The 21415-nt window shown below is 36.2% G+C and overlaps 2 protein-coding genes and 2 pseudogenes across 4 annotated transcripts; all 4 read right to left on the bottom strand.

Annotated features, from left to right (window-relative positions):
- Nucleotides 1-3300: 3300 nt before the first annotated feature.
- Nucleotides 3301-5134, bottom strand: LOC132296433 (putative late blight resistance protein homolog R1A-3). Its single transcript, XM_059794637.1, has 5 exons — nucleotides 4942-5134; nucleotides 4636-4845; nucleotides 4397-4587; nucleotides 3992-4291; nucleotides 3301-3705 (listed from the first exon to the last, which is right to left on the bottom strand). Exons 1-5 carry the CDS (start codon nucleotides 5132-5134, stop codon nucleotides 3301-3303), a joined length of 1299 nt encoding a protein of 432 aa, XP_059650620.1.
- Nucleotides 5135-6989: 1855 nt separating this feature from the next.
- Nucleotides 6990-8408, bottom strand: LOC132296432 (LEAF RUST 10 DISEASE-RESISTANCE LOCUS RECEPTOR-LIKE PROTEIN KINASE-like 2.4; annotated as a pseudogene).
- Nucleotides 8409-12665: 4257 nt separating this feature from the next.
- On the bottom strand, nucleotides 12666-17328 carry LOC132295324 (PR5-like receptor kinase). 3 transcript variants are annotated; one of them, XM_059793536.1, is made up of 3 exons: nucleotides 16317-17328; nucleotides 14121-14159; nucleotides 12666-13933 (listed from the first exon to the last, which is right to left on the bottom strand). In XM_059793536.1, exon 3 carries the CDS (start codon nucleotides 13854-13856, stop codon nucleotides 12825-12827), a length of 1032 nt encoding a protein of 343 aa, XP_059649519.1. In that variant the 5' UTR covers nucleotides 13857-13933; nucleotides 14121-14159; nucleotides 16317-17328; the 3' UTR covers nucleotides 12666-12824. The 3 variants fall into 3 exon arrangements, with proteins under 3 accessions (XP_059649519.1, XP_059649520.1, XP_059649521.1); XM_059793537.1 differs by having other exon boundaries at nucleotides 12666-13924; XM_059793538.1 differs by having other exon boundaries at nucleotides 17104-17328.
- Nucleotides 17297-20304, bottom strand: LOC132296431 (DNA-directed RNA polymerase subunit beta'-like; annotated as a pseudogene).
- Nucleotides 20305-21415: the final 1111 nt, after the last annotated feature.

The raw sequence follows: 21415 nt of genomic DNA, 5'->3' as shown, positions 1-21415 counted from the left end.
AGGTTTCGTCAAGCATTTTATTTACTAAAGTTGATTGACACAAATTTCAAAACTAGTCCATTAGATGAGGAGTAAAATAGCTAAGTTTTTGGAACATTTTTATGATCTCACAACCCTTTTTTCAGAAAGTAAGTATTTTACAGCTAATTTGTATTTTCATGGGGTTTGGAAAATAGAACTCCTCATAAATGAGCAGTTGAGTAGTACAGACACTGCTATACGTTCTATGGCAACGCAGATGAAAAAAAAGTTTGATAAGTATTGGGAGTGTTAAAGCATGGTGTTATCTTTTGCAATAATATTGGATCCCCGATATAAGTTGGAATATGTGGGATATTGTTTTTCAAAGCTTGATGAGGAGACATTTGAGGCAAGGGCTAAAATAGTCCTTGAGAATTTATATATGCTTTTTAAAGAGTATGTGCGTATCTTCTCTTTTGCAACCCCCTCTTCATTAAGAGCCGACATTACTAGTGATGTAGATAAAATAGATGTAAGTAAGCTCGTGCCATTGTGAATTATATTTATTTTCATCTTTAATATTCTATAATTTGTATTATACTAAATAAAAAATTTATTTGTAGGAGTTTGATACTTTTAGAAGTCGGCGCTATGGCTTAAATAGAAACAAGACACAATTGGATTTGTATATAAAAATTTAATGGGTCTATGGGTTAGAGCGGGTTGACCCAGTTTATTTTTGACCCACTTATTTTTAGCCCGTGTAGAACGGATTGAATATAAGTCTTGACCCATATTCGATCCGTCCATTTTCAATTCGATCTTTGGCCGACCATTTGCCACTCCTAATTATTGTAATCCACACCTTCAAACAACCACACCGTACAAGTGAAACATAACAACCAACTAATTGTAATTACGAAAGCACAAAAAAATGGGGTGAGGCCCGAAGGCCAGTTACAAGTGAAACACAACTACTGCCTAATGGTTACAAAGAGGAAGCAGTATTTAGGAATTCAAAAGATGGAAGAGATCTCAACATCTCCGGTGTTGAAGCCATGGTGTGATTCCAGTGAAATCATGTTCCATCTTAACTGACCATGCTGGGACTCTCTGGAATCTCTCATTGATAGAAAGTGTGTAGCTTTCCTGAGATGGTATCCATAATTAAGTTGACGATGCACGATTGCGAAGAGGATTTTCCTTTAAACAATCTTGCATTTTGGGTCGAGCCTATCGATCCAGTTTGAGACTTCCAGTGGTTGGAGCACCAAATTAACCAGAGAGATTCAATTGGGCATGGCTATATGGAACCCACAATGTGTTTGTATAAATGTCCAAATCGGTGCAGAGAATGGGCAGCTAAAAAAAACATAGATGGGAATGGGATTGCCAGTAGAACATATAAGGCGGGGAGCTGTTGCTGGACTGCTAGCCATAGAATGAAAGATTGGCGGGGAATATTGTAGGAGCTCCACACCAGAGAAGTCCAGTTGACTGGGGGATATGGTCCAGAGCACAGAGTCTGCGCGGTCAATAGAGGGAAGTGATGGAAGTTGGAAATCTCCAAGAATTGTGTGAAATGAATTCTCTTCGAGTGGCATCGGGGTCAACAGGAGAGTTTCTGAATGGATAAATGAGGGAATTGCAGAAGCTTTCCCCACATCTAACTGCATTGCTGAGGTATTTTTAGCTCCCAAACATATCCATGCTTCATTAATTATTGCTCTAATACCCATTTTGTGTGAGGACTATAAGTAAGTATTATAAAGAGTTCTTGCTGGTTTTCCAGATATGGTCACATTTGAAGCATATATATTTTTAATGCTACACTTTCGAGATGTGCATCACAAATCATAAGTGGCTTCTTCATAGTCCAAGTTTTCCACATGAATACACACAATATTTTCATATATGGGGTAATATGGAGTGATTTTAGGCTATTTTGCCACAGATAAAATTAGTGGATGCCATATAATGTTTTCCCAAAGTTCAAAACAGAGTGATTGCACAATAAAATCCTCAACCTGATCCAATTGTTACACAATGGGATGATTCAATTACAATTTTTCCTTTTCTTAATATAATCTAATTTAGTGGTTTTTTCCATGAGATCAAATCTGAATTACCGGTAATAAAATTAAAGTTTTTTTATTTTTTAATTTTTTTAATTTTTTTTAATTTTTATTAACATCATCGTTGACAGAAATGATAAGTCAAGTTTGTTGCATAGAGGTGACTGCAACTGATTTTCATTGAAAAAAAAATTGATAGTGAGAAAGAGATACGCATGGTTACAATATTTTCTCTCACTAAAAACCAATCTTCAAAATCAGACCTCTCCCTTCATATACATTTGCAGTAATATTCTCTTCCATATACACTCCATGTATAAGTCTCTCCCCTTTTAGCGTTTCTTCAGAGTAGAAAAGCAATACTGCTGCCATTTCGTGATGTTCATCATTTTCCTACACTTTCCGGTTGAGAAAATGAAGGAAAACACAAGTACTTAAAATATTGAACTTCCTTATTTGAGACATAAGATTCTCATTCAATTGAGCCAAATGAGATCAAACGATTTGATTGAGTTGGTTAAATCACTTGATAAAAACCAATACAAAGTAAGATAAAAAATGATGATGCACTTAAGATTACATAATTTAAAGCACAATATTACAATATTTGTATGGTTGAAGAATCCGCAGGCGGTCTTGGGGGAGAAGACAAGAATGGCTTGGGTGGGATTTGCAAGGACTCTAAGCTCCCTTCTAACATTTCCATCACCTTATTTATGGATGGCCTATTTGAGGGGTCAGTTTGTATGCACCATAAGCCAACTATTATCATCTTCCTTGCTCTTTCATTTTGTTCTACATTCATTATACCATACAATTCCAAATCGTCATCAAGCTCCACATGCTTGTATATCCAGTGTAGAAAATATATTTCATTGGTATGATCAACTCCAACATCAATATTCTCTCTTTCTCCATCCATCTCTAAAACCATCATTCCATAAGAACCTTCTTGAAAATACTTTGGGAGCAATATTCCTAACCGTCCCTCTTGCACCTAACTTTGATATGATACTCTCTTTCTTTGGGCATAGTTTAGAAAGAGACCGAAATCAGCGATCTTTGGGCACAAGTCTCCATCTAGAAGAATGTTACGAGGCTTAATGGAAAAGTGCAAGATTCTTGTGTTGCCAACTGAATATAACAAACAAAGGTTGAAATATAAAGGTGAAGAAGGAGTTGAATTCACAGCCAAAAAATTGCTCCCAAGTCCCAACGTAGACCAACATATGATAAAGTTAGACTTTTTAGACTAAGGGGGAACTTATCTGGAGTTGAAACCTTTTGCACTCACATTCAAGGTTTCAAGGTGAATCAGAAAGTCCAATTTTGTAAAATGATCATCCCCATTCAATCCTTTCCTTATACAACATTTTAGTTTGTTAAGGTTGGGCATCCATTTCAAGGCTTCTTCGTCTCCACTATAAAGATGCAGTTTGCCCAAGGTTTGTAGGTCATCCAAAACAAAGCAGAAGCCATCATCGGGTACTCTCTGGATCATAGTGTAGAGATGCCTCAACTTTTCCAACTTCCATACATTATGTGATAAAACTAACAAACCTTTTAGTCCTTCAACAATAAGGATTTTTAGGTTCAAGTGGTTGGATATTGATGGAGGGAAATATGCATCTTGTCTAATGTGAAGCGCTAAATACCTCAGAAGAACTAACTGTGAAATTTCCCATGGAAATGAAGGAAATTGGAAGGATGATAAATTCAAAACCTTAAGACATATGAATTCTTGATAAATGAATGGCGGATTCATTAGATATAAGTTATTGCACTAATCTGAAGGGCTAAAGGACAAGATAGAGCAGACTCTGGACGTATTGGCACATTGGCATAAGATAAATTCTCTGAAGAGGTAAGCTCAACAACATAGAATGAACACATATGTGATGTTCTGTATTTGCAATAATTGAAGGATGAGATCTATCAATCCACCAAAAATATACCTTTAGAATAACCTCCACTAATAAACTCTTTACGTAAGCTTCTTTGGAAATCGCATGAAGGAAGTTCTCTTCCTGACCTTTTCTCAAGCACAAGTGATGTAAGAGATCATGGAAACGACATGCTTTGATTGCACCATTAAATCTTTTCTTGGAAACAGTTACAAGACTTCTATCAATCGGATCCATCAAGTAATCTTCTGCCACTTCCTCCAAGCTTTTCTCGTCATTTTTCCATATGAATCCCTCAGTGTTCCACAACCATATCAATTGTCGCACAGGAATTTCAGTCTTCTGGGAATGCTCCAAAATAGAGAAAACATGGTCTCAAGTGCAGAGCAAGTGGTTGTAACTTAGTGCTAATGTGTCCATGTATTTCTCAGGGTCACGAACAATGTATGAACTTACACTTTCAGCAACATGCTTCCACCATTCAAGTGTCTTGTCTTTTTTGGCAAGAAGCCCAGATATTACAATAATTGCAAGGGGAAGTCCTTGACATTTTCTGGCAATTTGCTTTCCAGTTTCCATCAACTCTTGAGGGCAACTATCTTCCTGAAATGTCTTTAGTCGTAATAGATCCCAACTTTCATTTTCATCTAGAAAAAGCAATCAGTGAAATTTAGCATGCAAAGCTAAAGCCACACCTTCATGCTGACTAGTGAATATATTTCTACTTCCGTTTCTGTCATTTAGAAAATATCTTTTCAAATCATCCCAGGCGTGCACATTCCATATATCATCCACAACAAGAAGATATCTCCTCCCTTTCAAGCGTTTGTGCAAGTCTTCACCTAACTTCTCATCGCTGATCTGGCAAATATCATATCTAAATTGGAAAGCAACAAATCCCTTTTCTGATATACTTGAGACACATAAGTCCAAGCACGAATATGAAAGTAATATTGGATGAGAGGATGATTGTACACTTTTCTGGCTAGAGTTGTCTTAACCGAGTCCAGGCATTCCAACAATTGACACAACTTTTAATTGCTTTTCATGTTCTTCAGTAAACAGCTCCATTATTGTCGTTGCTTCATCATTGAAACCCACTATTGTTTCTTCCTGTAATGTTGGACTGATGGGTCTTGATGAAGCTCCATTAGAAAGCTTCCCAATTTGCTGGACCCCTATATATGATGCCATTGCCACACATCTTTAGGGTTCAAGGAAAGTGAGCTTTAGGGTAAGACAAGTCAAAGTCCATGTTCAAACAAAGTGAGCTTTAGGCTAAGACAAGAAAAAAAATATAAGAAATTTATGAAATAGTACTATTATTATTATTATTATTTTCTTATTCATGCAAGTAGCACAATCACTCATTTTGCCATTACAAGGATTGAATCTAGTCCAAATAGTATGGTTTCTCCTCTTCAAAGAGGGGGATTGAGTGTTCGAGCCTTATTAAGAGCAATATTGTGGGATCAAAATCTTCTCCTGTAATTTATCGAAAATAAATAAATAAATAAATAAAAATTTCTATCGTATTCTTTGATCCTAACACAATATTTTTATAAGGTACTTCTCTGGATTGTACAAGTTATACAGGAGAGAGAGAATCTTTTCTATTAGTATAGATGCCAAGATTCCCATTGTATATAACATATTCAGAGTTGTAATATTCTCAAATGGTAATGCCTTAACTACCAAGCAAATGGCATCCATAGAAGCTGGTTGCCGGCCTCTGAAGTCGAAAAACACCGATGTAATAGTTAATAAACAAGTATATTAAAATAATCAAGTATATTCCATGGTCAAAAGTTCAAAACTAATATTTCAATTTATACTATTGAAAAAACATATATATTTCTAAAACGGCAGCCGATTGTAGCTGTATATTAAAGTCCTTAAATTATATCAATATATTAGAAATTGTAATCTACCTCCCTAGATTGAGCACCCACAAATCGCAAGGTAGGAAGGTGGGAAATTGTGGACAGACTTTCAATAGTTTCTGTGTATGAACATTTACCCAAATTCACTTAGAACAATGGTAATCAAACAGTGTTCACGATTGCAAGCCATGTCTAGTACAGATGGGCAGATTATTTCTGAAGATTCTGTTGTTTCTCTCCATCCAAATATGATACACTTCCATTGTTAAAACTCTACCAGCTTTCAATTTTTGTTTCCAATTGGATGATGCCATATAAGGAAGTCATTCCATGAATATGGGAGTGTGTGGTATCCACATTTTTTTTATGAATCTTTTGCCAAATGAACTTTGAATATGGGCAGTGAATGAAAATGTGGTCATGACTTTCAGCAACATTGGCAAATAAAAACTGTGAGAATGAAAGATTGGTGGGGAATAATGGGGGAGCTCCACACCGGAGAAGCCCAGTTGACTGAGGGATATGGTCCTTAGCACAGACTTTGGGCGGTCAATAGAGGGTGGTGGAATGGTTTGAAGCTCAGGAACTAGGGAAGTGATGTAAGGTGGAAAGCACAAAGACTTGCCTAAAATGAATTCTCTTAAAGATGCATTGGGATCAACAGGAGAGTTCTGAATGGATAAATGACTGAGAAAGACTGGGTGGTCCTGTTGATAGCCAATTATTCAGTGCCGATTATATCCTTGATTAGTGGTCTAACTACAGCTCTGAGTTGAAGAAGTTTTCTCCACAATCAACTGCATTGCTGAGGTATGTTTAGCTCGCAAACACATCTATGCTTGAATTAACTGCTATGTGATCTTTTTATGTGAGGATTATGAGTAAGTATTATAAGGATTTCTTCTTATTTTTTCTGATATGGTAAAATTTAAAGCATGTGAATTCTTATTGCTACACTTTATGGTTGAGAAAATGAGGGAAAACACTAGTACTTCAAATATTGAACGTGAGACTACTTTTCCTTATTTGAGACATAAGATTCTCATTCAATTGAGCAAATGAAATCAAATGATTTGATTGAGCGGGTTAAATCACTTGATGAAAACCAATACAAAGTAAGATAAAAAATGATGATGCACTTAAGATTACATAATTAAAGCACAATATTACAATATTTGTATGGTTGAAGAATCAGCAGGCGGTCTTGTGGGAGAAGAAAAGAATGGCTTGGGTGGGATTTGTAAGGACTCTAGGCCCCCTTCTAACATTTCCATCACCTTATTTATAGATGGCCGATTTGATGGGTCAGTTTGTATGCACCATAAGCCCACTATTATCATCTTTTTGGCTCTTTCATTTTCCTCTTCATTCATAATTCAATGAAGTCCCAATTCCTCATCCAGTTCCACACGATTGTATATCCAATGTGGAAAATATATTTCACTGGTATGATCAACTCCAGCATCAATATTCTTTCTCCCTCCAACCATCTCTAAAACCATCATTCCATAACTATAGACATCTGACTTGTGAGATATCCCTCCGAAGCATCTTGAAACTACTTCTGGAGCAATATATCCAATCGTCCCTCTTGCGCCCAACATTGATATGATACTGTCTTTGTTCGGGCATAGTTTAGAAAGACCGAAATCAGCGATCTTTAGGAAGAAGTCTTCATCTAGAAGAATGTTATGAGGCTTAATGTCAAAGTGCAAAATTCTTGTGTTGCAACCCCGGTGTAAGTACTCTAATCCTCGAGCAATGCCAACTGCAATTTGATATAATGTTTCCCACCCTAATTGACGTTTTATTGAGGAACTTTCATCATAAATGAACTTCTCAAGAGATCCATTAGACATGAACTCATAGATGAGAGCTCTTTTGGTGCCCTCAAAACAAAAACCTAGAAGGGTGACAACATTAACATGGGAAGTCCTACTAGTGCTTGCTACCTCATTAGTAAATTCTTCCCCGTTACCTTTTGAATCGGTCAAAACCTTCACTGCCACCAAACGTCCATTTTGTAGCTTTCCCTTGTATAGACCTCCACATCCTCCTTGACCAAGATTGTACGCAAAAGAATTGGTCATTTTCTTCACATCTGAATAACTGTATCTTTTTCGGGCAAGGGACTCGTAGTTCTTCAGAACGATCTCAAGCTGTTGATGGTTCTCTCTTTCCTTCTTCCAAAAGATCATGGATATAACTAATGAGCATTTTCTCCTGAAGCGACAGAGTAGGATTACTGCTACTAGCAGTACAGCTGCTGAAATGCCTGTGATCCATAAAATGAGGTAAAGCCAACTGGCGCATGAATCTTATATGTAAAGAGAGAGTTGTATGAAATGCCTGTGATCCATAAAATGAGGTAAAGCCAACTGGCGCATGAATCTTATATGTAAAGAGAGAGTTGTATGAACACAAATAATAGGTTTGCTGATTTTAGTTTAGTGAATGGATTACCTAATGAAACTTTCTTCACCAAGTTATATAAATCATGCATGATCTATTAGAAATATCAATTAATTGAGGTATATTACCTGATCCTAGTGTTATTAGCAATGTGTACTTTCTTTTTCCTGCAATCAATGTCATACAGAACCATGTTAGATGTCACAAACTCACAATTATCATATCATTAAAGTGGAAAATAAATAAAGAATAGAAGGAAGAATAATGATTTTTGGATAAAGAAGTCGAATCCTTGGGAATTTCAACTTTTTCATAGGCCTTTGGAATTTCTGGACTATCTTTCAGATTTTTGGATGAAGAAGTCGAATCTTTGGGAACAAGAATTTCAACTTTTTCATCAACCTTATTGTCCACAACTCATCCACTCCGAAGTGTGGTGATTGCTTGAACTTGCTCAAGATTTGATCCACTTGGATGAGTGATCTCATCAATCATATACTGCCCTTTCGGGTTCACCACAGGTTGAGCTGGAAGTTTTCCAGTGTCCTTTTTGTGAAGCTGATTTATTGAATTAGCCAATTGTTCCAATTGAGTTTCAATATTAGCTATTGATTGAGAATAAGTACTAACCAATTGCATAGTTGATTGCATACCACTAATGGCAGCTATTATCTGCTTGTTTGAATTTACTAGCTTATCCAACTGGGATTGTTGTGATGGAACATGATTCTGACTGGAAAAATTCGCATTATATGAAGGAGGACGATAGCTTGAAGAAGCTTGAAATGGCCAGTTCATGGACTGAGAATTAGATTAATTTGATTACTCATAACCTTGGAATGATGAATTTTGTGGCGCTTGTTGCCATCACAATAATTTGGATGATCTTTCCAACCTGGATTGTATGTATTAGAATAAGAATTATTTCTAAGGCGAGAGAACATGGCATTAACCTATTCTGGCATACCTTCAGAAAATTGCTCCGGTGTGGGGCAATCTTCTGCATTATGAAAAGTACTTGTGCAATGTGTACACATAGCACTTGATGAAGAATTCTGAGAAGATGAGAGATGTGGTACCACAAACTGAAAAACTTTGTGGGCTATGGCATCCATTTGAGAAGATTCTTCCCTAAGAGTCCATGGTTGACACGGATTTGAGGGTTTAACCACATTCGATGTAGAAGATCTACGAGAACTATGTTGCATAAAATTTTCACTTATGTTCTCAAGTAGAGTCCATGCATCATCTGGATTTTTGGACATAAACATGCCCCCACATGAAGAATCGATTAATTGCCTATGTGGTTCTGTTAAACCATCATAGAAGGCTTGCACCAATTGCCACTTTGGAATTTGGTGGTGCGGACACTTCCTCAGAAAATCTTGAAATCTCTCCCACGTCTCATATAATATTTTCCCATCATTTTGGGAAAAACTAAGAATGGAACAATGCATTTGATTGGTCTTACTCACATGATAGTACTTTTTAAGAAATTCTTGTTGCAATTGGACCCATGAAGTGATGGAATTAGCAACAAGAGAGTTCAACCAATATTTTGTTCTATCTTTTAAAAAGAATGGGAAGAGAAACATATGAAGTGCATCTTGGGGGAAATCCCTCATCTTGATGGTGGAGCAGATTTCCAAAAACTAATCAAGATGTTTAGAATGATCCTCATTATCAAACCCATGATATGTTGGAAGCATTTGAATTATGATAGATTTGATCTCATAATGACGAGCCTCAACATTGGGCATGACAATGCATGATGGAGATATGTATGTAGAGGGTACAAAATGGTCTCTAAGAGTCATTGGTGCTAAATTTTCATTCTCAGCATTAGGATTTCTAAGATTCTCATGTTTAGTAGCCATTTTATTCACTTCAATTTCAAGTTCTCTTAAAATTTCAAGATCACTAAAGTTCCTTCTTTGCTGCCTAAGAGTTCTTTCAAGTAAAGCAATATCAATTGGTTCCTCAAGATGTGGTAAAGATGATGATCTACGACCTACTATCAACTATCAAACACAACAATCACAACAACCCTTCACCAATACATTCACATATATTGATCTCTTTCTTCTCAATTCAACAATAATGAAAACAAATTAAATTGGCCATGACAAGGACCTATGCTCTGAATAAAACAATAAATTTGCAATAGCCTTGACAAGGGCCAAACAAAGAAATAAATAAGAACTTAAAAAACTCACCCAAAGTCCTTAAGACTTCAAATTTCGCAATTAAATCTCCTGAAAAGTCTTTAGTCCCTACCAACACAAAAACATCAAAAACATGAAAATATATATACAATTAAACAATGAAGTAATTTTTTAAATTCTAATTACAAAACCGTATGCAATCACCGGCAATGGCGCGAAAAAGTTGATGCGCACAAATGTGTATCACTTAAAAATACCACTTATAATAATAGCACATTCATCATTGCAGATTAATCCTATAGTAGGGGGTTGTCGAACCACAAGGATTGCTAGTTTATTGCAAACAGAATTATAAAACTTCTTCTTCAATTTGATAATAGAGATGAAAAATCGATTGGTTTGTCACTTAACCTACGAATTTAACTTTTCATAAACATGGTAAACTTACACTCAACTTGGGGATTGACAATTATACATAGAAAATGATGTGTAGAAGCATAAAACTACCACAACATTGTCAAGAAGATCATACATTCAGGACTAAGCATAACCCATCTTTGGTTAGCATGGTTCATCCACCTAAACTAGATTGTGGTATGAACTATCTTCTCTAAGCATGGCTTATCAAGGTCAATCAATAGTATGTTGCAGCACATGAAATAAATTAAATATTATAGATTATCTTCAGTTGGTGTGGACCATCTACCTGAATACATTAATCTAAGGGTGTAGCATGGTCCATCTTCCTTAGGTATAACCTATATAAATGCTCAATTTCATGCCAATATAACCATTCCTTAAACTCTTTCCCATTGTCACTATAAGAAATCAAGTGTAATATTTGTATCAAAATGATTTCTAAGATAAGATAACAAATCAACACAAATATATATTCATATGATAAACACATGCATCAATTCAATGTAAAGTACATCAAGTCAATGTAAATACTTCTAATTTATGAAACTAAATATATATAATACAAATCCCAAAAATGAAATACAAATCAAAACATGTTTACTTGGTCTAGGTTACATCAACTCTCTAGAAAAGGGATTTAGCCTCTCATGAGTATGGCAGCAACCTCCAGGATTGAAGAAGAGAAGAGAATCCCCTGTCTCACCATTGTTGCAAGCTTAGCCTCTAAGAACCCTAAAAATCCTCCCTCTTTCTGTATCTTTTCAAAACCAAAACTAAGACTCTCCTCTTTCAGCCATTCCCCCTTTTTTTTATCCTTACGTGAGTTCAAAATACAAAATTCTAGTTTAAAATTCGAATCCCCCACTCAAAATAGAACAAAATCGGACTAAAATAACATGGGGGCCCGTGGTCTTGCGTCCGGACGCGAATACTTGCGTCCAGACGCCACAGCATGTGTCCGGACACGAGCTTCTGGAAGGTGGCGTCCGAACACCAGTTCTTGCGTCCGGACGCTAGGCATGCTACTCTGGCACATAATTCTTTCTTTAGTTCCGGTTGCATCCATCGCCTCTTCATGTCATTTCTTTTAGATGATTACTTGAAATGTAGGCCCGATATGACTTGTGCTTCAAAACCCTTTAAAACCTTATTCTTATTCCTTTTTAGTAATAAGACCTGCAAAAACACAAAAACCTAAAAATGTAGTTAATCTATATAAACAGATCAAATAATGGGCTTAACTAATGCAATTAAGGGCGCTTAAATATGCAATATTTGACGCTTATCAAGTAGCTTGTCAATGAAGGAATTATTCAAGTTGAATATTGCAAGACGGATGAACAAATGATTGATTTATTCACAAAGCCTCTTTGGTGGAATTTTATTCAAAAAGAATCTTGCAAAGTTGGGAATGAAAAGCAAATTTGGTTTACGGGAGGCATTGTTGGAAAAATAAACCAAATACATGAACCAACTCAAGTACTAAATACATGAACCAACTCATGTGTGGAATACATGCACCATCTCATTGGGAAATAAAACACTTGTGTTAAACTTATTGTTTTATTTATTGTCTTATCTTTTATGTCTTTCTAGAGTCATGTAATGATGCCTATAAATACATGTTTTTAAGTTCTTTTATAAGCAAGAAGTGAGAAAGAATATATCAGAATTTGTGAGTTTTATATAAAAGTTGTGTGTGTTCTCCCTCTTGATATTGAGTGCTTCCTACAGAGTTATTGTTGGTTTTTTTGATATGGTCATATTTAAAGCATATGAATTCTTAATGCTACACTTTATGTTCGAGAAAATGAAGGAAAACACAAGTACTTAAAATATTGAACTTGAGACTACTTTTCCTTATTTGAGACAGAAGATTCTCATTCAATTAGCCAAATGAGACCAAATGATTTGATTGAGTTGGTTAAATCACTTGATGAAAACCAATACAAAGTAAGATAAAAAATGATGGTGCACTTAAGATTACATAATTAAAGCACAATATTACAATATTTGTATGGTTGAAGAATTTGCAGGTGGTCTTGGGGGAGAAGAAAAGAATGGCTTGGGTGGGATTTGCAAGGACTCTAGGCTCCCTTCTAACATTTTCAACACCATATTTATAGATGGCTGATTTGATGGGTCAGTTTGTATGCACCATAAGCCCACTATTATCATCTTCTTGGCTCTTTCATTTTCCTCTTCATTCATAATTCCATGAAGTCCCAAATCCTCATCCAGTTCCACACGATTGTATATCCAATGTGGAAAATATATTTCACTGGTATGATCAACTCCAGCATCAATATTCTTTCTCCCTCCAACCATCTCTAAAACCATCATTCCATAACTATAGACATCTGACTTGTGAGATATCCCTCCGAAGCGTCTTGAAACTACTTCTGGAGCAATATATCCAATCGTCCCTCTTGCGCCCAACATTGATATGATACTGTCTTTGTTCGGGCATAGTTTAGAAAGACCGAAATCAGCGATCTTTGGGCATAAGTCTTCATCTAGAAGAATGTTATGAGGCTTAATGTCAAAGTGCAAAATTCTTGTGTTGCAACCCCGGTGTAAGTACTCTAATCCTCGAGCAATGCCAATTGCAATTTGATACAATGTTTCCCACCCTAATTGACGTTTTGTTGAGGAACTTTCATCATATATGAACTTCTCAAGAGATCCATTAGGCATGAACTCATAGATAAGAACTCTTTTGGTGCCCTCAAAACAAAAACCTAGAAGGGTGACAACATTAACATGGGAAGTCCTACTAATGCTTACTACCTCATTAGTAAATTCTTCCCCGTTACCTTTTGAACCGGTCAAAACCTTCACTGCCACCAAACGCCCATTTTGTAGCTTTCCCTTGTATACACCTCCATATCCTCCTTGACCAAGTTTGTACACAAAAGAATTGGTCATTTTCTTAACATCTGAATAACCGTATCTTTTTGGGGCAAGGGACCCGTAGTTCTTCATAAAGATCTCAAGTTGTTGATGGTTCTCTCTTTCCTTCTTCCAAAAGATCATGGATATAACTAATGAGCATTTTCTCCTGAAGCGACAGAGTAGGATTACTGCTACTAGCAGTACAGCTGCTGAAATGCCTGTGATCGATAAAATGAGATAAAGCCAATTGGCGCATGAATCTTACATATAAAGAGAGTTGTATTTAATATGTTTTTCTTCGAAAGAATCAACACAAGTAATGGATTACCTAATGAAACTTTCTTCGCCAAGTTATATAAATCATGCCTAATCTATTACAAATATCAATTAATTGAGGTATATTACCTGATCCTAGTGTTATTAGCAATGTGTACTTTCTTTTTCCTGCAATCAATGTGATACAGAACCATGTTAGTGATGTCACAAACTCACAATTATCATATCATTAAAGTGGAAAATAAATAAAGAATAGAAGGAAGAATAATGATTTGAGTGTCAAATAGATGGCACTTGATTGCATTAAAATATCTGTTTGATTGATTTGAGTTTCATCTTTTGATCTATGTTTTCAGTCATACAATGTATGGTCTCTGCTAAAAAAAATATTATTGTTGATGATGAAGATGAGATTCTTTCATCTGGATGAATTTCTTACATTTCTGGCCTACAAAATAAAAGCTACAGAAGAAGAAAAATAGAAGGAACTCATTGCACCTGAAGAAAATTTTTGTAATCACCCATTGGAGGGGTAAATTGAGGATAGTGGCACTTGAAGAATGTGTGATTGTATGTGATCCTGAAGGAAATGAAAGGAAGCTTGGGAAGAGTTAAATTCTTGACAGTTTTTGTTGGACAAGTGATGGTGAAGCTCTACATCATGAATTTTAACCAACAAAAAAAAAAAAGCTCTTCATCATGAATTTCAATGATTTATTCGTCTAACAAAATACCAGTGTCCCTCCATCAGTTGGACTATTGGAGCTTCATCACACTTATCTACCACGAGTCCAAGTTGGGGATGCGTGCTATTGGTGAAAGGGAAGCCGAAGGAGCCAAGTTTTTTGCATTTGAGAGACGGTGGGCAAGAAAGTTTATAGTCATCTTCAACTGAGTGAAGAACCAGTAGTACTGGATGAGAGAGAAAGAAGAAAGCTAGGAGAGTGGCAATACCCATTCCAAGTTCCCAATTGTACAGTATCAAAATTAACTTAAGAGGAAGAATCAAATTCTATTGTTTAAAAAAAGTTAACATTCAGGGAAAAAAAAACTTAAGATGTTGACTTGGAAACTGATATGGAAGAGTTGCAGAGGCAGAGTCAGAGGAGAACCTATTGTGGTATTGAAGATCTTGATCTAGTTTGTGTGGATTACTTAATGCAGAAACAGTAGCGCATATATATATATGTGTGTGTGTATGTACAAGTGCTCATACCATTTTGACTTATATTTTAAAATGATTCACCCATATTCATTTTAAAGCAGGTGGATGCGGGTGGGTCAGTGAGTCATGAACCATTTTACCACCCCCAAGTGCAATGCCTAAGAAAAAAAAAAAAAAAAGGTTGTCGGAAGGTCGTAGCCCTCTGATTGGAAATTTTATTTTATACTTGGAAAAACTTGATTTTGCTATTAATAGGCACTTTAAATAACGGAAAGAAAGGAAATGAATTAGTTATTGGGCAAAGTTTCAATTGTTCAATGACCAGAATTAAACAAGATTGGAGTTAATTCAAAAGTCTAAAACAGCAAAAGGGTTATGGATTTTGCATGAAATGCGTGTAATTGGATGTACATTGTGTGAAATAATTGAGAGGGAAAAAAGAAAATGGGGCCAAGTTTCAATCTTACCATCTTCGTGAACAACATTAAAGCCCGCGGTAACTTCAGATTTTTATTTCAATGTCATTAATTTAGAAAAAGAGCTTCAAATCTCCAATCTGCTAATGATATTAGTTTTAACAATCTCAAAATATGAGAAGTCTTTTAAGAGCCCATTAGAGTGTATTATTTTCATCCACCTATTATATTTTGACTTTGTGAGGGTAATGAAGATGCTTTAAAAAGGGTGACAAAAAGAGAAGGGATATTGTTACACCCATCCCATAAAGCCTATGAAAAAAAGAGTCAAATGTACCAATGCAAGCACAAGTACAACAAACTGAATTATTAATTTTTTAGTTTTTAGGAGGCCATATTTTTATTTATTATTATTATATTGTTTTTGGGCATTTATAAGTGCGTTAACCTACAAAATATGTAACCACATAACAAGAAAAGATTGAATATAATTTTTAACGGGCCATGTGATTTCAATATCTATCCAAAGTCATTCAATTACTACTTTTTGACAATTACATGGGAGTTCATCTTTCTAATGGGTTTAGGCTATGCACACGGAATTGGGTGTAAAGAACCAATTAAAGGTGTTAAAAGAGAGTCCTATTGTTTGAAGATCTTGAACTAGTTTGTACGGATTACTTAATGCAGAAACAGTAGCATATATATATATATATATATCTATATATATAGAAACACTCATACCTTTTGCCTTCACATGACATTGAAACTCTTGATGGATATTTAGGCATTGGCCTCCACTGCTTTGACATCAAGACAATCATGGGATATATGCAATTCAAGAGGGACAGTTGCAGTCAATATTGAAAATGGGTGTCCGGGGGTTGGAGACCACAATGATATTGGCAGCTGAATAGCTGAACATTCATGGAGAAGACTAGCAGGTGGAGGTTCGTCATAACCTGGATAATTGTAATAAATTGAGTAGCCTATGCATTTGTTGTAACTAGTATACTCTGTTTGAGGAGTATTGTTGCACTTGAAGAAGGTGAGATTGGGTGTTATGGTGAAGGAAACGAAAGGAAACTCGGTAAGAGTTAGATTCCTAAACGTGTCATTACATCTTTATGAGATATGTGATCTTCAAGCAGGGGATCATGAATTTCAAGCAATTTGTCACTTGGATCATAACATCATACCAGTGTTGGCTTCCTACTTGGACCTTTGGAACTGTTTGACCACAATCTATCACAATACCGCAATGGCCATACGTGGTATTTGTGAAAGGGAAGCTGATGGGGCTGTGAATTCCGCATAGGAAGGACTGTGGGCAAGTGGGTAGGCTTTTGGTATCATCTTCAGCTGAGTGAATAAGCGGTAGATGGGAAAGAAAAACGAAAGCAAAAATGGAGGCAATAGCCATTTGAAGTTCTCCATTTACAAAATTAAAAATCCAATTCTATTGCTTAAAACAAGTTAATTGTGTCCCTTCTTGTTTTTCGTTTATAGGAAAATGATATGGAAGACTTACAGAAGCAGACTCAGAGGAGACCCAAGACTTGCATTAGAAATGGGCGGCCTAGAAATGCTCGGCCAATGAAGAAGTTCCTCTCATTGTCTAACACTACAAAGTCCCCAAAAAAAAAAAAAAAAAAATAGAAAAAAAAACAAGAAGACTAACACTACAAAGACTTGACTCACACACACACTCTCTCTCTCGATTCTTAGGCGAAAGTGCCCAGAAGTGTACAGTAGTTATTTAGGTTTGTTTGAAACGTCAAAGCAACAGTACAGCAGAAGAAAAGTCTTGTCCGATGTGAGAAAACAAGTGGTGATAATAATTTTATTAGGGGTTCTTCTTTTTTCGTATACTTATAGTCAATTCTTTCATTTTCATTTTGATAGTCTCTGCGATTACATGGATTATACCTATTTACACAAATACCTCGACGATTCCGGCTCGTTAATACATAGAGTCCAATAAGCATATCTTGGGTTGGTACGGAAATGGGATCCCCAATGGCGGGAGATAAAAGATTCATATGAGAAAACATAAGCAAACGGGCCTCCGCTTGAGTCTCCAAAGATAAGGGTACATGAACAGCCATTTGATTCCCATCAAAGTCGGCATTGAATCCCTTACGAACTAATGGATGTAAACAAATAGCGCGCCCTTCTACCAAAATAGGCTGGAATGCCTGTATGCCTAATCTATGCAGAGTAGGTGCTCTATTCAGCAATACAGGATGCCCCTGCATAACTTCCTGAAGTATTTCCCATACAATCGGTTCTTTTTCCCGAATTTTACTCTTAGCAACCCCTATGTTCGAAGCAAGATGTTGTTTAATTAGACCACGAATTACAAATGTCTGGAAAAGCTCTATTGCTATTTCGCGAGGCAATCCACATCGATGTAATGAAAGTGAAGGGCCTACGACAATGACGGAACGCCTCGAATAATCGACCCGTTTACCAAGCAGAGCGAAATCTTCCCTCTTTGCCTTCAAGTACATCTGAAAATGACTTGTAAACTTTATTATGACCGTCCCTCATTGGTTGTCCGCGAATTCCGTTATCAAGAAGTGTATCCACGGCTTCTTGTACCAATTTCTCCTGACACATTACTAATTCTCCTGGCGTAGATCTACTGGTTGTTAATAGATCGGTAAGAGTATTGTTCCGATAGATAACTCTTCGGTAGAGTTCATTAATATCCGAGCTCATTAGTTTACCCCCATCTATCTGAATGATCGGTCTCAACTCGGGAGGAAGAACTGGTAATAGACACAAGACCATCCATTCTGGTTCTATATTCGTTCGAATAAAATGCTTAGCTAATTCCATGCGTCTAACCAAAAAATCCTTTCTTCTTCCAATTTTTCGATCTTCCCATTCATTCCCTGTGAGCCCTTCTTCCCCTAATTCTTTCCATTCTACCAAGGAATAATCTATAATAATTCGTAAATCTAGATCGGATAATTGTTCTCGGATAGCACCTGCTCCAGTAAAGATCTCTCGATTTCGAAATGTATCAAAGCCTTGGGTAGTAAAAAAAAGCGGGATGCTGTATTTCCAAGATTGGATTTCATATTCGAATGAACCTCGTAATCGTAAGAAAGTGGGTTTTTTAGCTATGGGCCTAGCAAAAGAAAAATTGGGATAGGATCCTATCAAATCTCCCCCTGCAAAATCGGACGTGAAAGTTTCCTTTCATCCGGCTCAAGTAGGTACACTAAATAAAGAATGGAGTTCTCGCTTTCAAATTCTAGAAAACCCCTAAACAAAAGATCTACTCCTTACTCAAGTTCCCAGTGCAGACTAAACAAGATTTGATTGATTCTTTCTTCTGTTTATTTATTTTTTAGATTTTCTGAATTCTTTATTCAATTACGACATAAATGAAATGTGAAATTCTTGAGTAGTCTACTTCCCTTCGAATAATGAATCCCCTTAATTAAAATTAAAGGAGTACTTTGGAATTCATAAATGATTTATTTGTCTATGTATCGTTCCATTCGATCTTTTAGGTCCCGACTTCACCTCGACGGTTATGCCACGATGTCTTTAAAGCCTATATGCGATGGATAGACTCCTGTAACCATGACATATTTGCTATTTGCTTACTTGAACAGAAACATAATTTCTTTTGAAAGAAAGAAAATGGCTAATTCCACAAAAGAAAGAAGTCTTTTTTTACGAGGTACAACTAGAAATTCCTATTTATTTGTTATAAAATCAACCATAGATCAATTTCCCCTTTTATTTTGGAGTATTGAATGCACCCATAATTCTGAGCTTCATGTTACTCCTCCCAAGAGACATGTCAGATCCGGGGCATCCCAATTGGATTGAATGGGATGACAGTTTCTCATTCCGAATCTGTAAAATCAGAATTTCGATCAAATCACACATCACAGTATACTAGGCCTTCTAATTCTTTAAGAGGTTTATCTAAAAGATTTGCAATATAACTAGGAAGACGTTTCAAATACCACACATGGGTTACTGGGCATGCCAGTTTGATGTAGTCCATTTGATATCTGCGTATCCGAGAATCAACAAATTCGACTCCGCATTGTTCACAATTTTGGGTCTTCCTTTTCATCTCCGATTACTCGATAATTTCAGCAAGCACAAATTCCGCTTTTTATAGGCCCAAAAATTATTTCACAAAATAATCCATCTTTTTCCGGTTTATTGGTTTTGTAATGAAAAGTGTAGGGTTTTGTTACCTCTCCAACTATCTCTCCATTAGGTAGGATTTTTTTGGCCCAAGCGCTTATTTGTTGAGGAGAAACTAATCCAATTCGGAGTTGTTGATGTTTATACCGATCGATCATAGAAGAAAAATTCTGATTCATTCCGATTAAGCTTCCTTCCTATTAATCTGTAAGTTCTTCTCAGATACAAGGAAATGATTCAGTTCCAGAGCCAAAGATCGTAGTTCTCGAACGAGCAATCGAAAAGATTCTGGAGCATCCTCAGGATTAGGTATTGTTCCTCCAACGATCGTAGTCCCAAGTACTTCTTGGCGAGCTCTAATATGATCAGATTTATAAGTAAGCATCTCTTGTAAAATATGAGCAACACCAAATCCCTCTAGAGCCCAAACCTCCATTTCTCCTACCCGCTGTCCCCCTTGCTTGGCCCTTCCTCGAAGGGGTTGTTGTGTAACAAGTGCATAATGGCCACTGGAACGTCCATGGATTTTATTATCAACTTGATGAATTAATTTCAAGATATAAGGCTTTCCTATTAGAACAGGTTATTCAAAAGGATCCCCCGTTCTTCCATCAAATATTCTGCTTTTTCCTGGATACTTGGGTTCAAATACTCATGGTTTCGCTATTTGCTTACTAGCTTCATATAATTCAGAAAACACTAGTTTTCTTGAAGCTTCTTGTTCATATCTTGCTTTTCGTTTATTGGAAAATGATATGGAAGACTTACAGAAGCAGACTCAGAGGAGACCCAAGACTTACATTAGAAATGGGCGGCCTAGAAATGCTCGGCCAATGAAGAAGTTGCTCTCATTGACTAACACTACAAAGTCCCAAAAAAAAAAAAAGAAGACTAACACTACAAAGACTTGACTCACACACACTCTCTCTCTCTCTCTATTCTTAGGCGAAAGTGCCCAGGAGTGTACAGTAGATATTTAGGTTTGTTTGAAACGTCAAAGCAACAGTACAGCAGAAGAAAAGTCTTGTCCGATGTGAGAAAACAAGTGGTGATAAAAATTTTATTAGGAGATTTTGTCTTAAAGAAACAAAGGTATTGTTATGAAAGCAGACCATTGGAAACTTTATCTTGTGGGGTCGTCTTAATTCATTGCCACAGGTAAAGCTAAAGATAATAGAATCAATGGTCATGGATGAATACTTGGGACAGGTAAAGTCTCTCATTTTTATTTTTTTATTTTTTCACGTTATGCCCGTATGTGTATGTAACTTTCTATTCTCTTCTTATCCTTTTTATTTTTCTTCTTCTTATTTAAATTGTATGATTTTATATATTACTTTCAAAATAAAAAGACCTACAACTGAATAGAAAGATTACCAATCAATATTCATTTGAAGTTCTCAATTTACAAAATTAAAAATAACCACGAGAAGGAATCCAATTCTATTGTTTAAAACAAGTTAATTGTGTCCCTTCTTGGAAAATGATATGGAAGGCTTACAGAAGCAGACTCAGAGGAGAACCCAAGATGGGTACTGTTACATTAGAAATGGTCGGCCTAGAAATGCTCGGCCAATGAAGAAGTTTCCCACTCATTTCTCCCATTGACCAGCACTACAAAGACTTGTCTAACTTAAGCGAAAGTGCCCAGAAGTATACAC

This window comes from Cornus florida, unplaced genomic scaffold (genome assembly GCF_030987335.1).
Source record: "Cornus florida cultivar Cherokee Brave unplaced genomic scaffold, ASM3098733v1 CherokeeBrave_3.0.0_Hap2_Chr02, whole genome shotgun sequence".
NCBI lineage: Eukaryota > Viridiplantae > Streptophyta > Magnoliopsida > Cornales > Cornaceae > Cornus > Cornus florida.
Note: the sequence above shows the minus strand (reverse complement) of the source record. Positions and strands in the feature narration are given on the sequence as shown.

Excerpts from the sequence above, each read along its gene's own strand:
- LOC132296433 (XM_059794637.1), bottom strand. The coding sequence starts at position 5,134 with ATGGCATCATATATAGGGGTCCAGCAAATTGGGAAGCTTTCTAATGGA. Across the intron at positions 4,588-4,635 it reads ATTCACTAGTCAGCATGAAG|ATGAAAATGAAAGTTGGGAT; the intron begins GTGTGGCTTTAG and ends TGCTTTTTCTAG. Across the intron at positions 4,292-4,396 it reads GGAAGCATGTTGCTGAAAGT|CATTCCCAGAAGACTGAAAT; the intron begins GTAAGTTCATAC and ends TCTATTTTGGAG.
- LOC132295324 (XM_059793536.1), bottom strand. The coding sequence starts at position 13,856 with ATGATCTTTTGGAAGAAGGAAAGAGAGAACCATCAACAACTTGAGATC.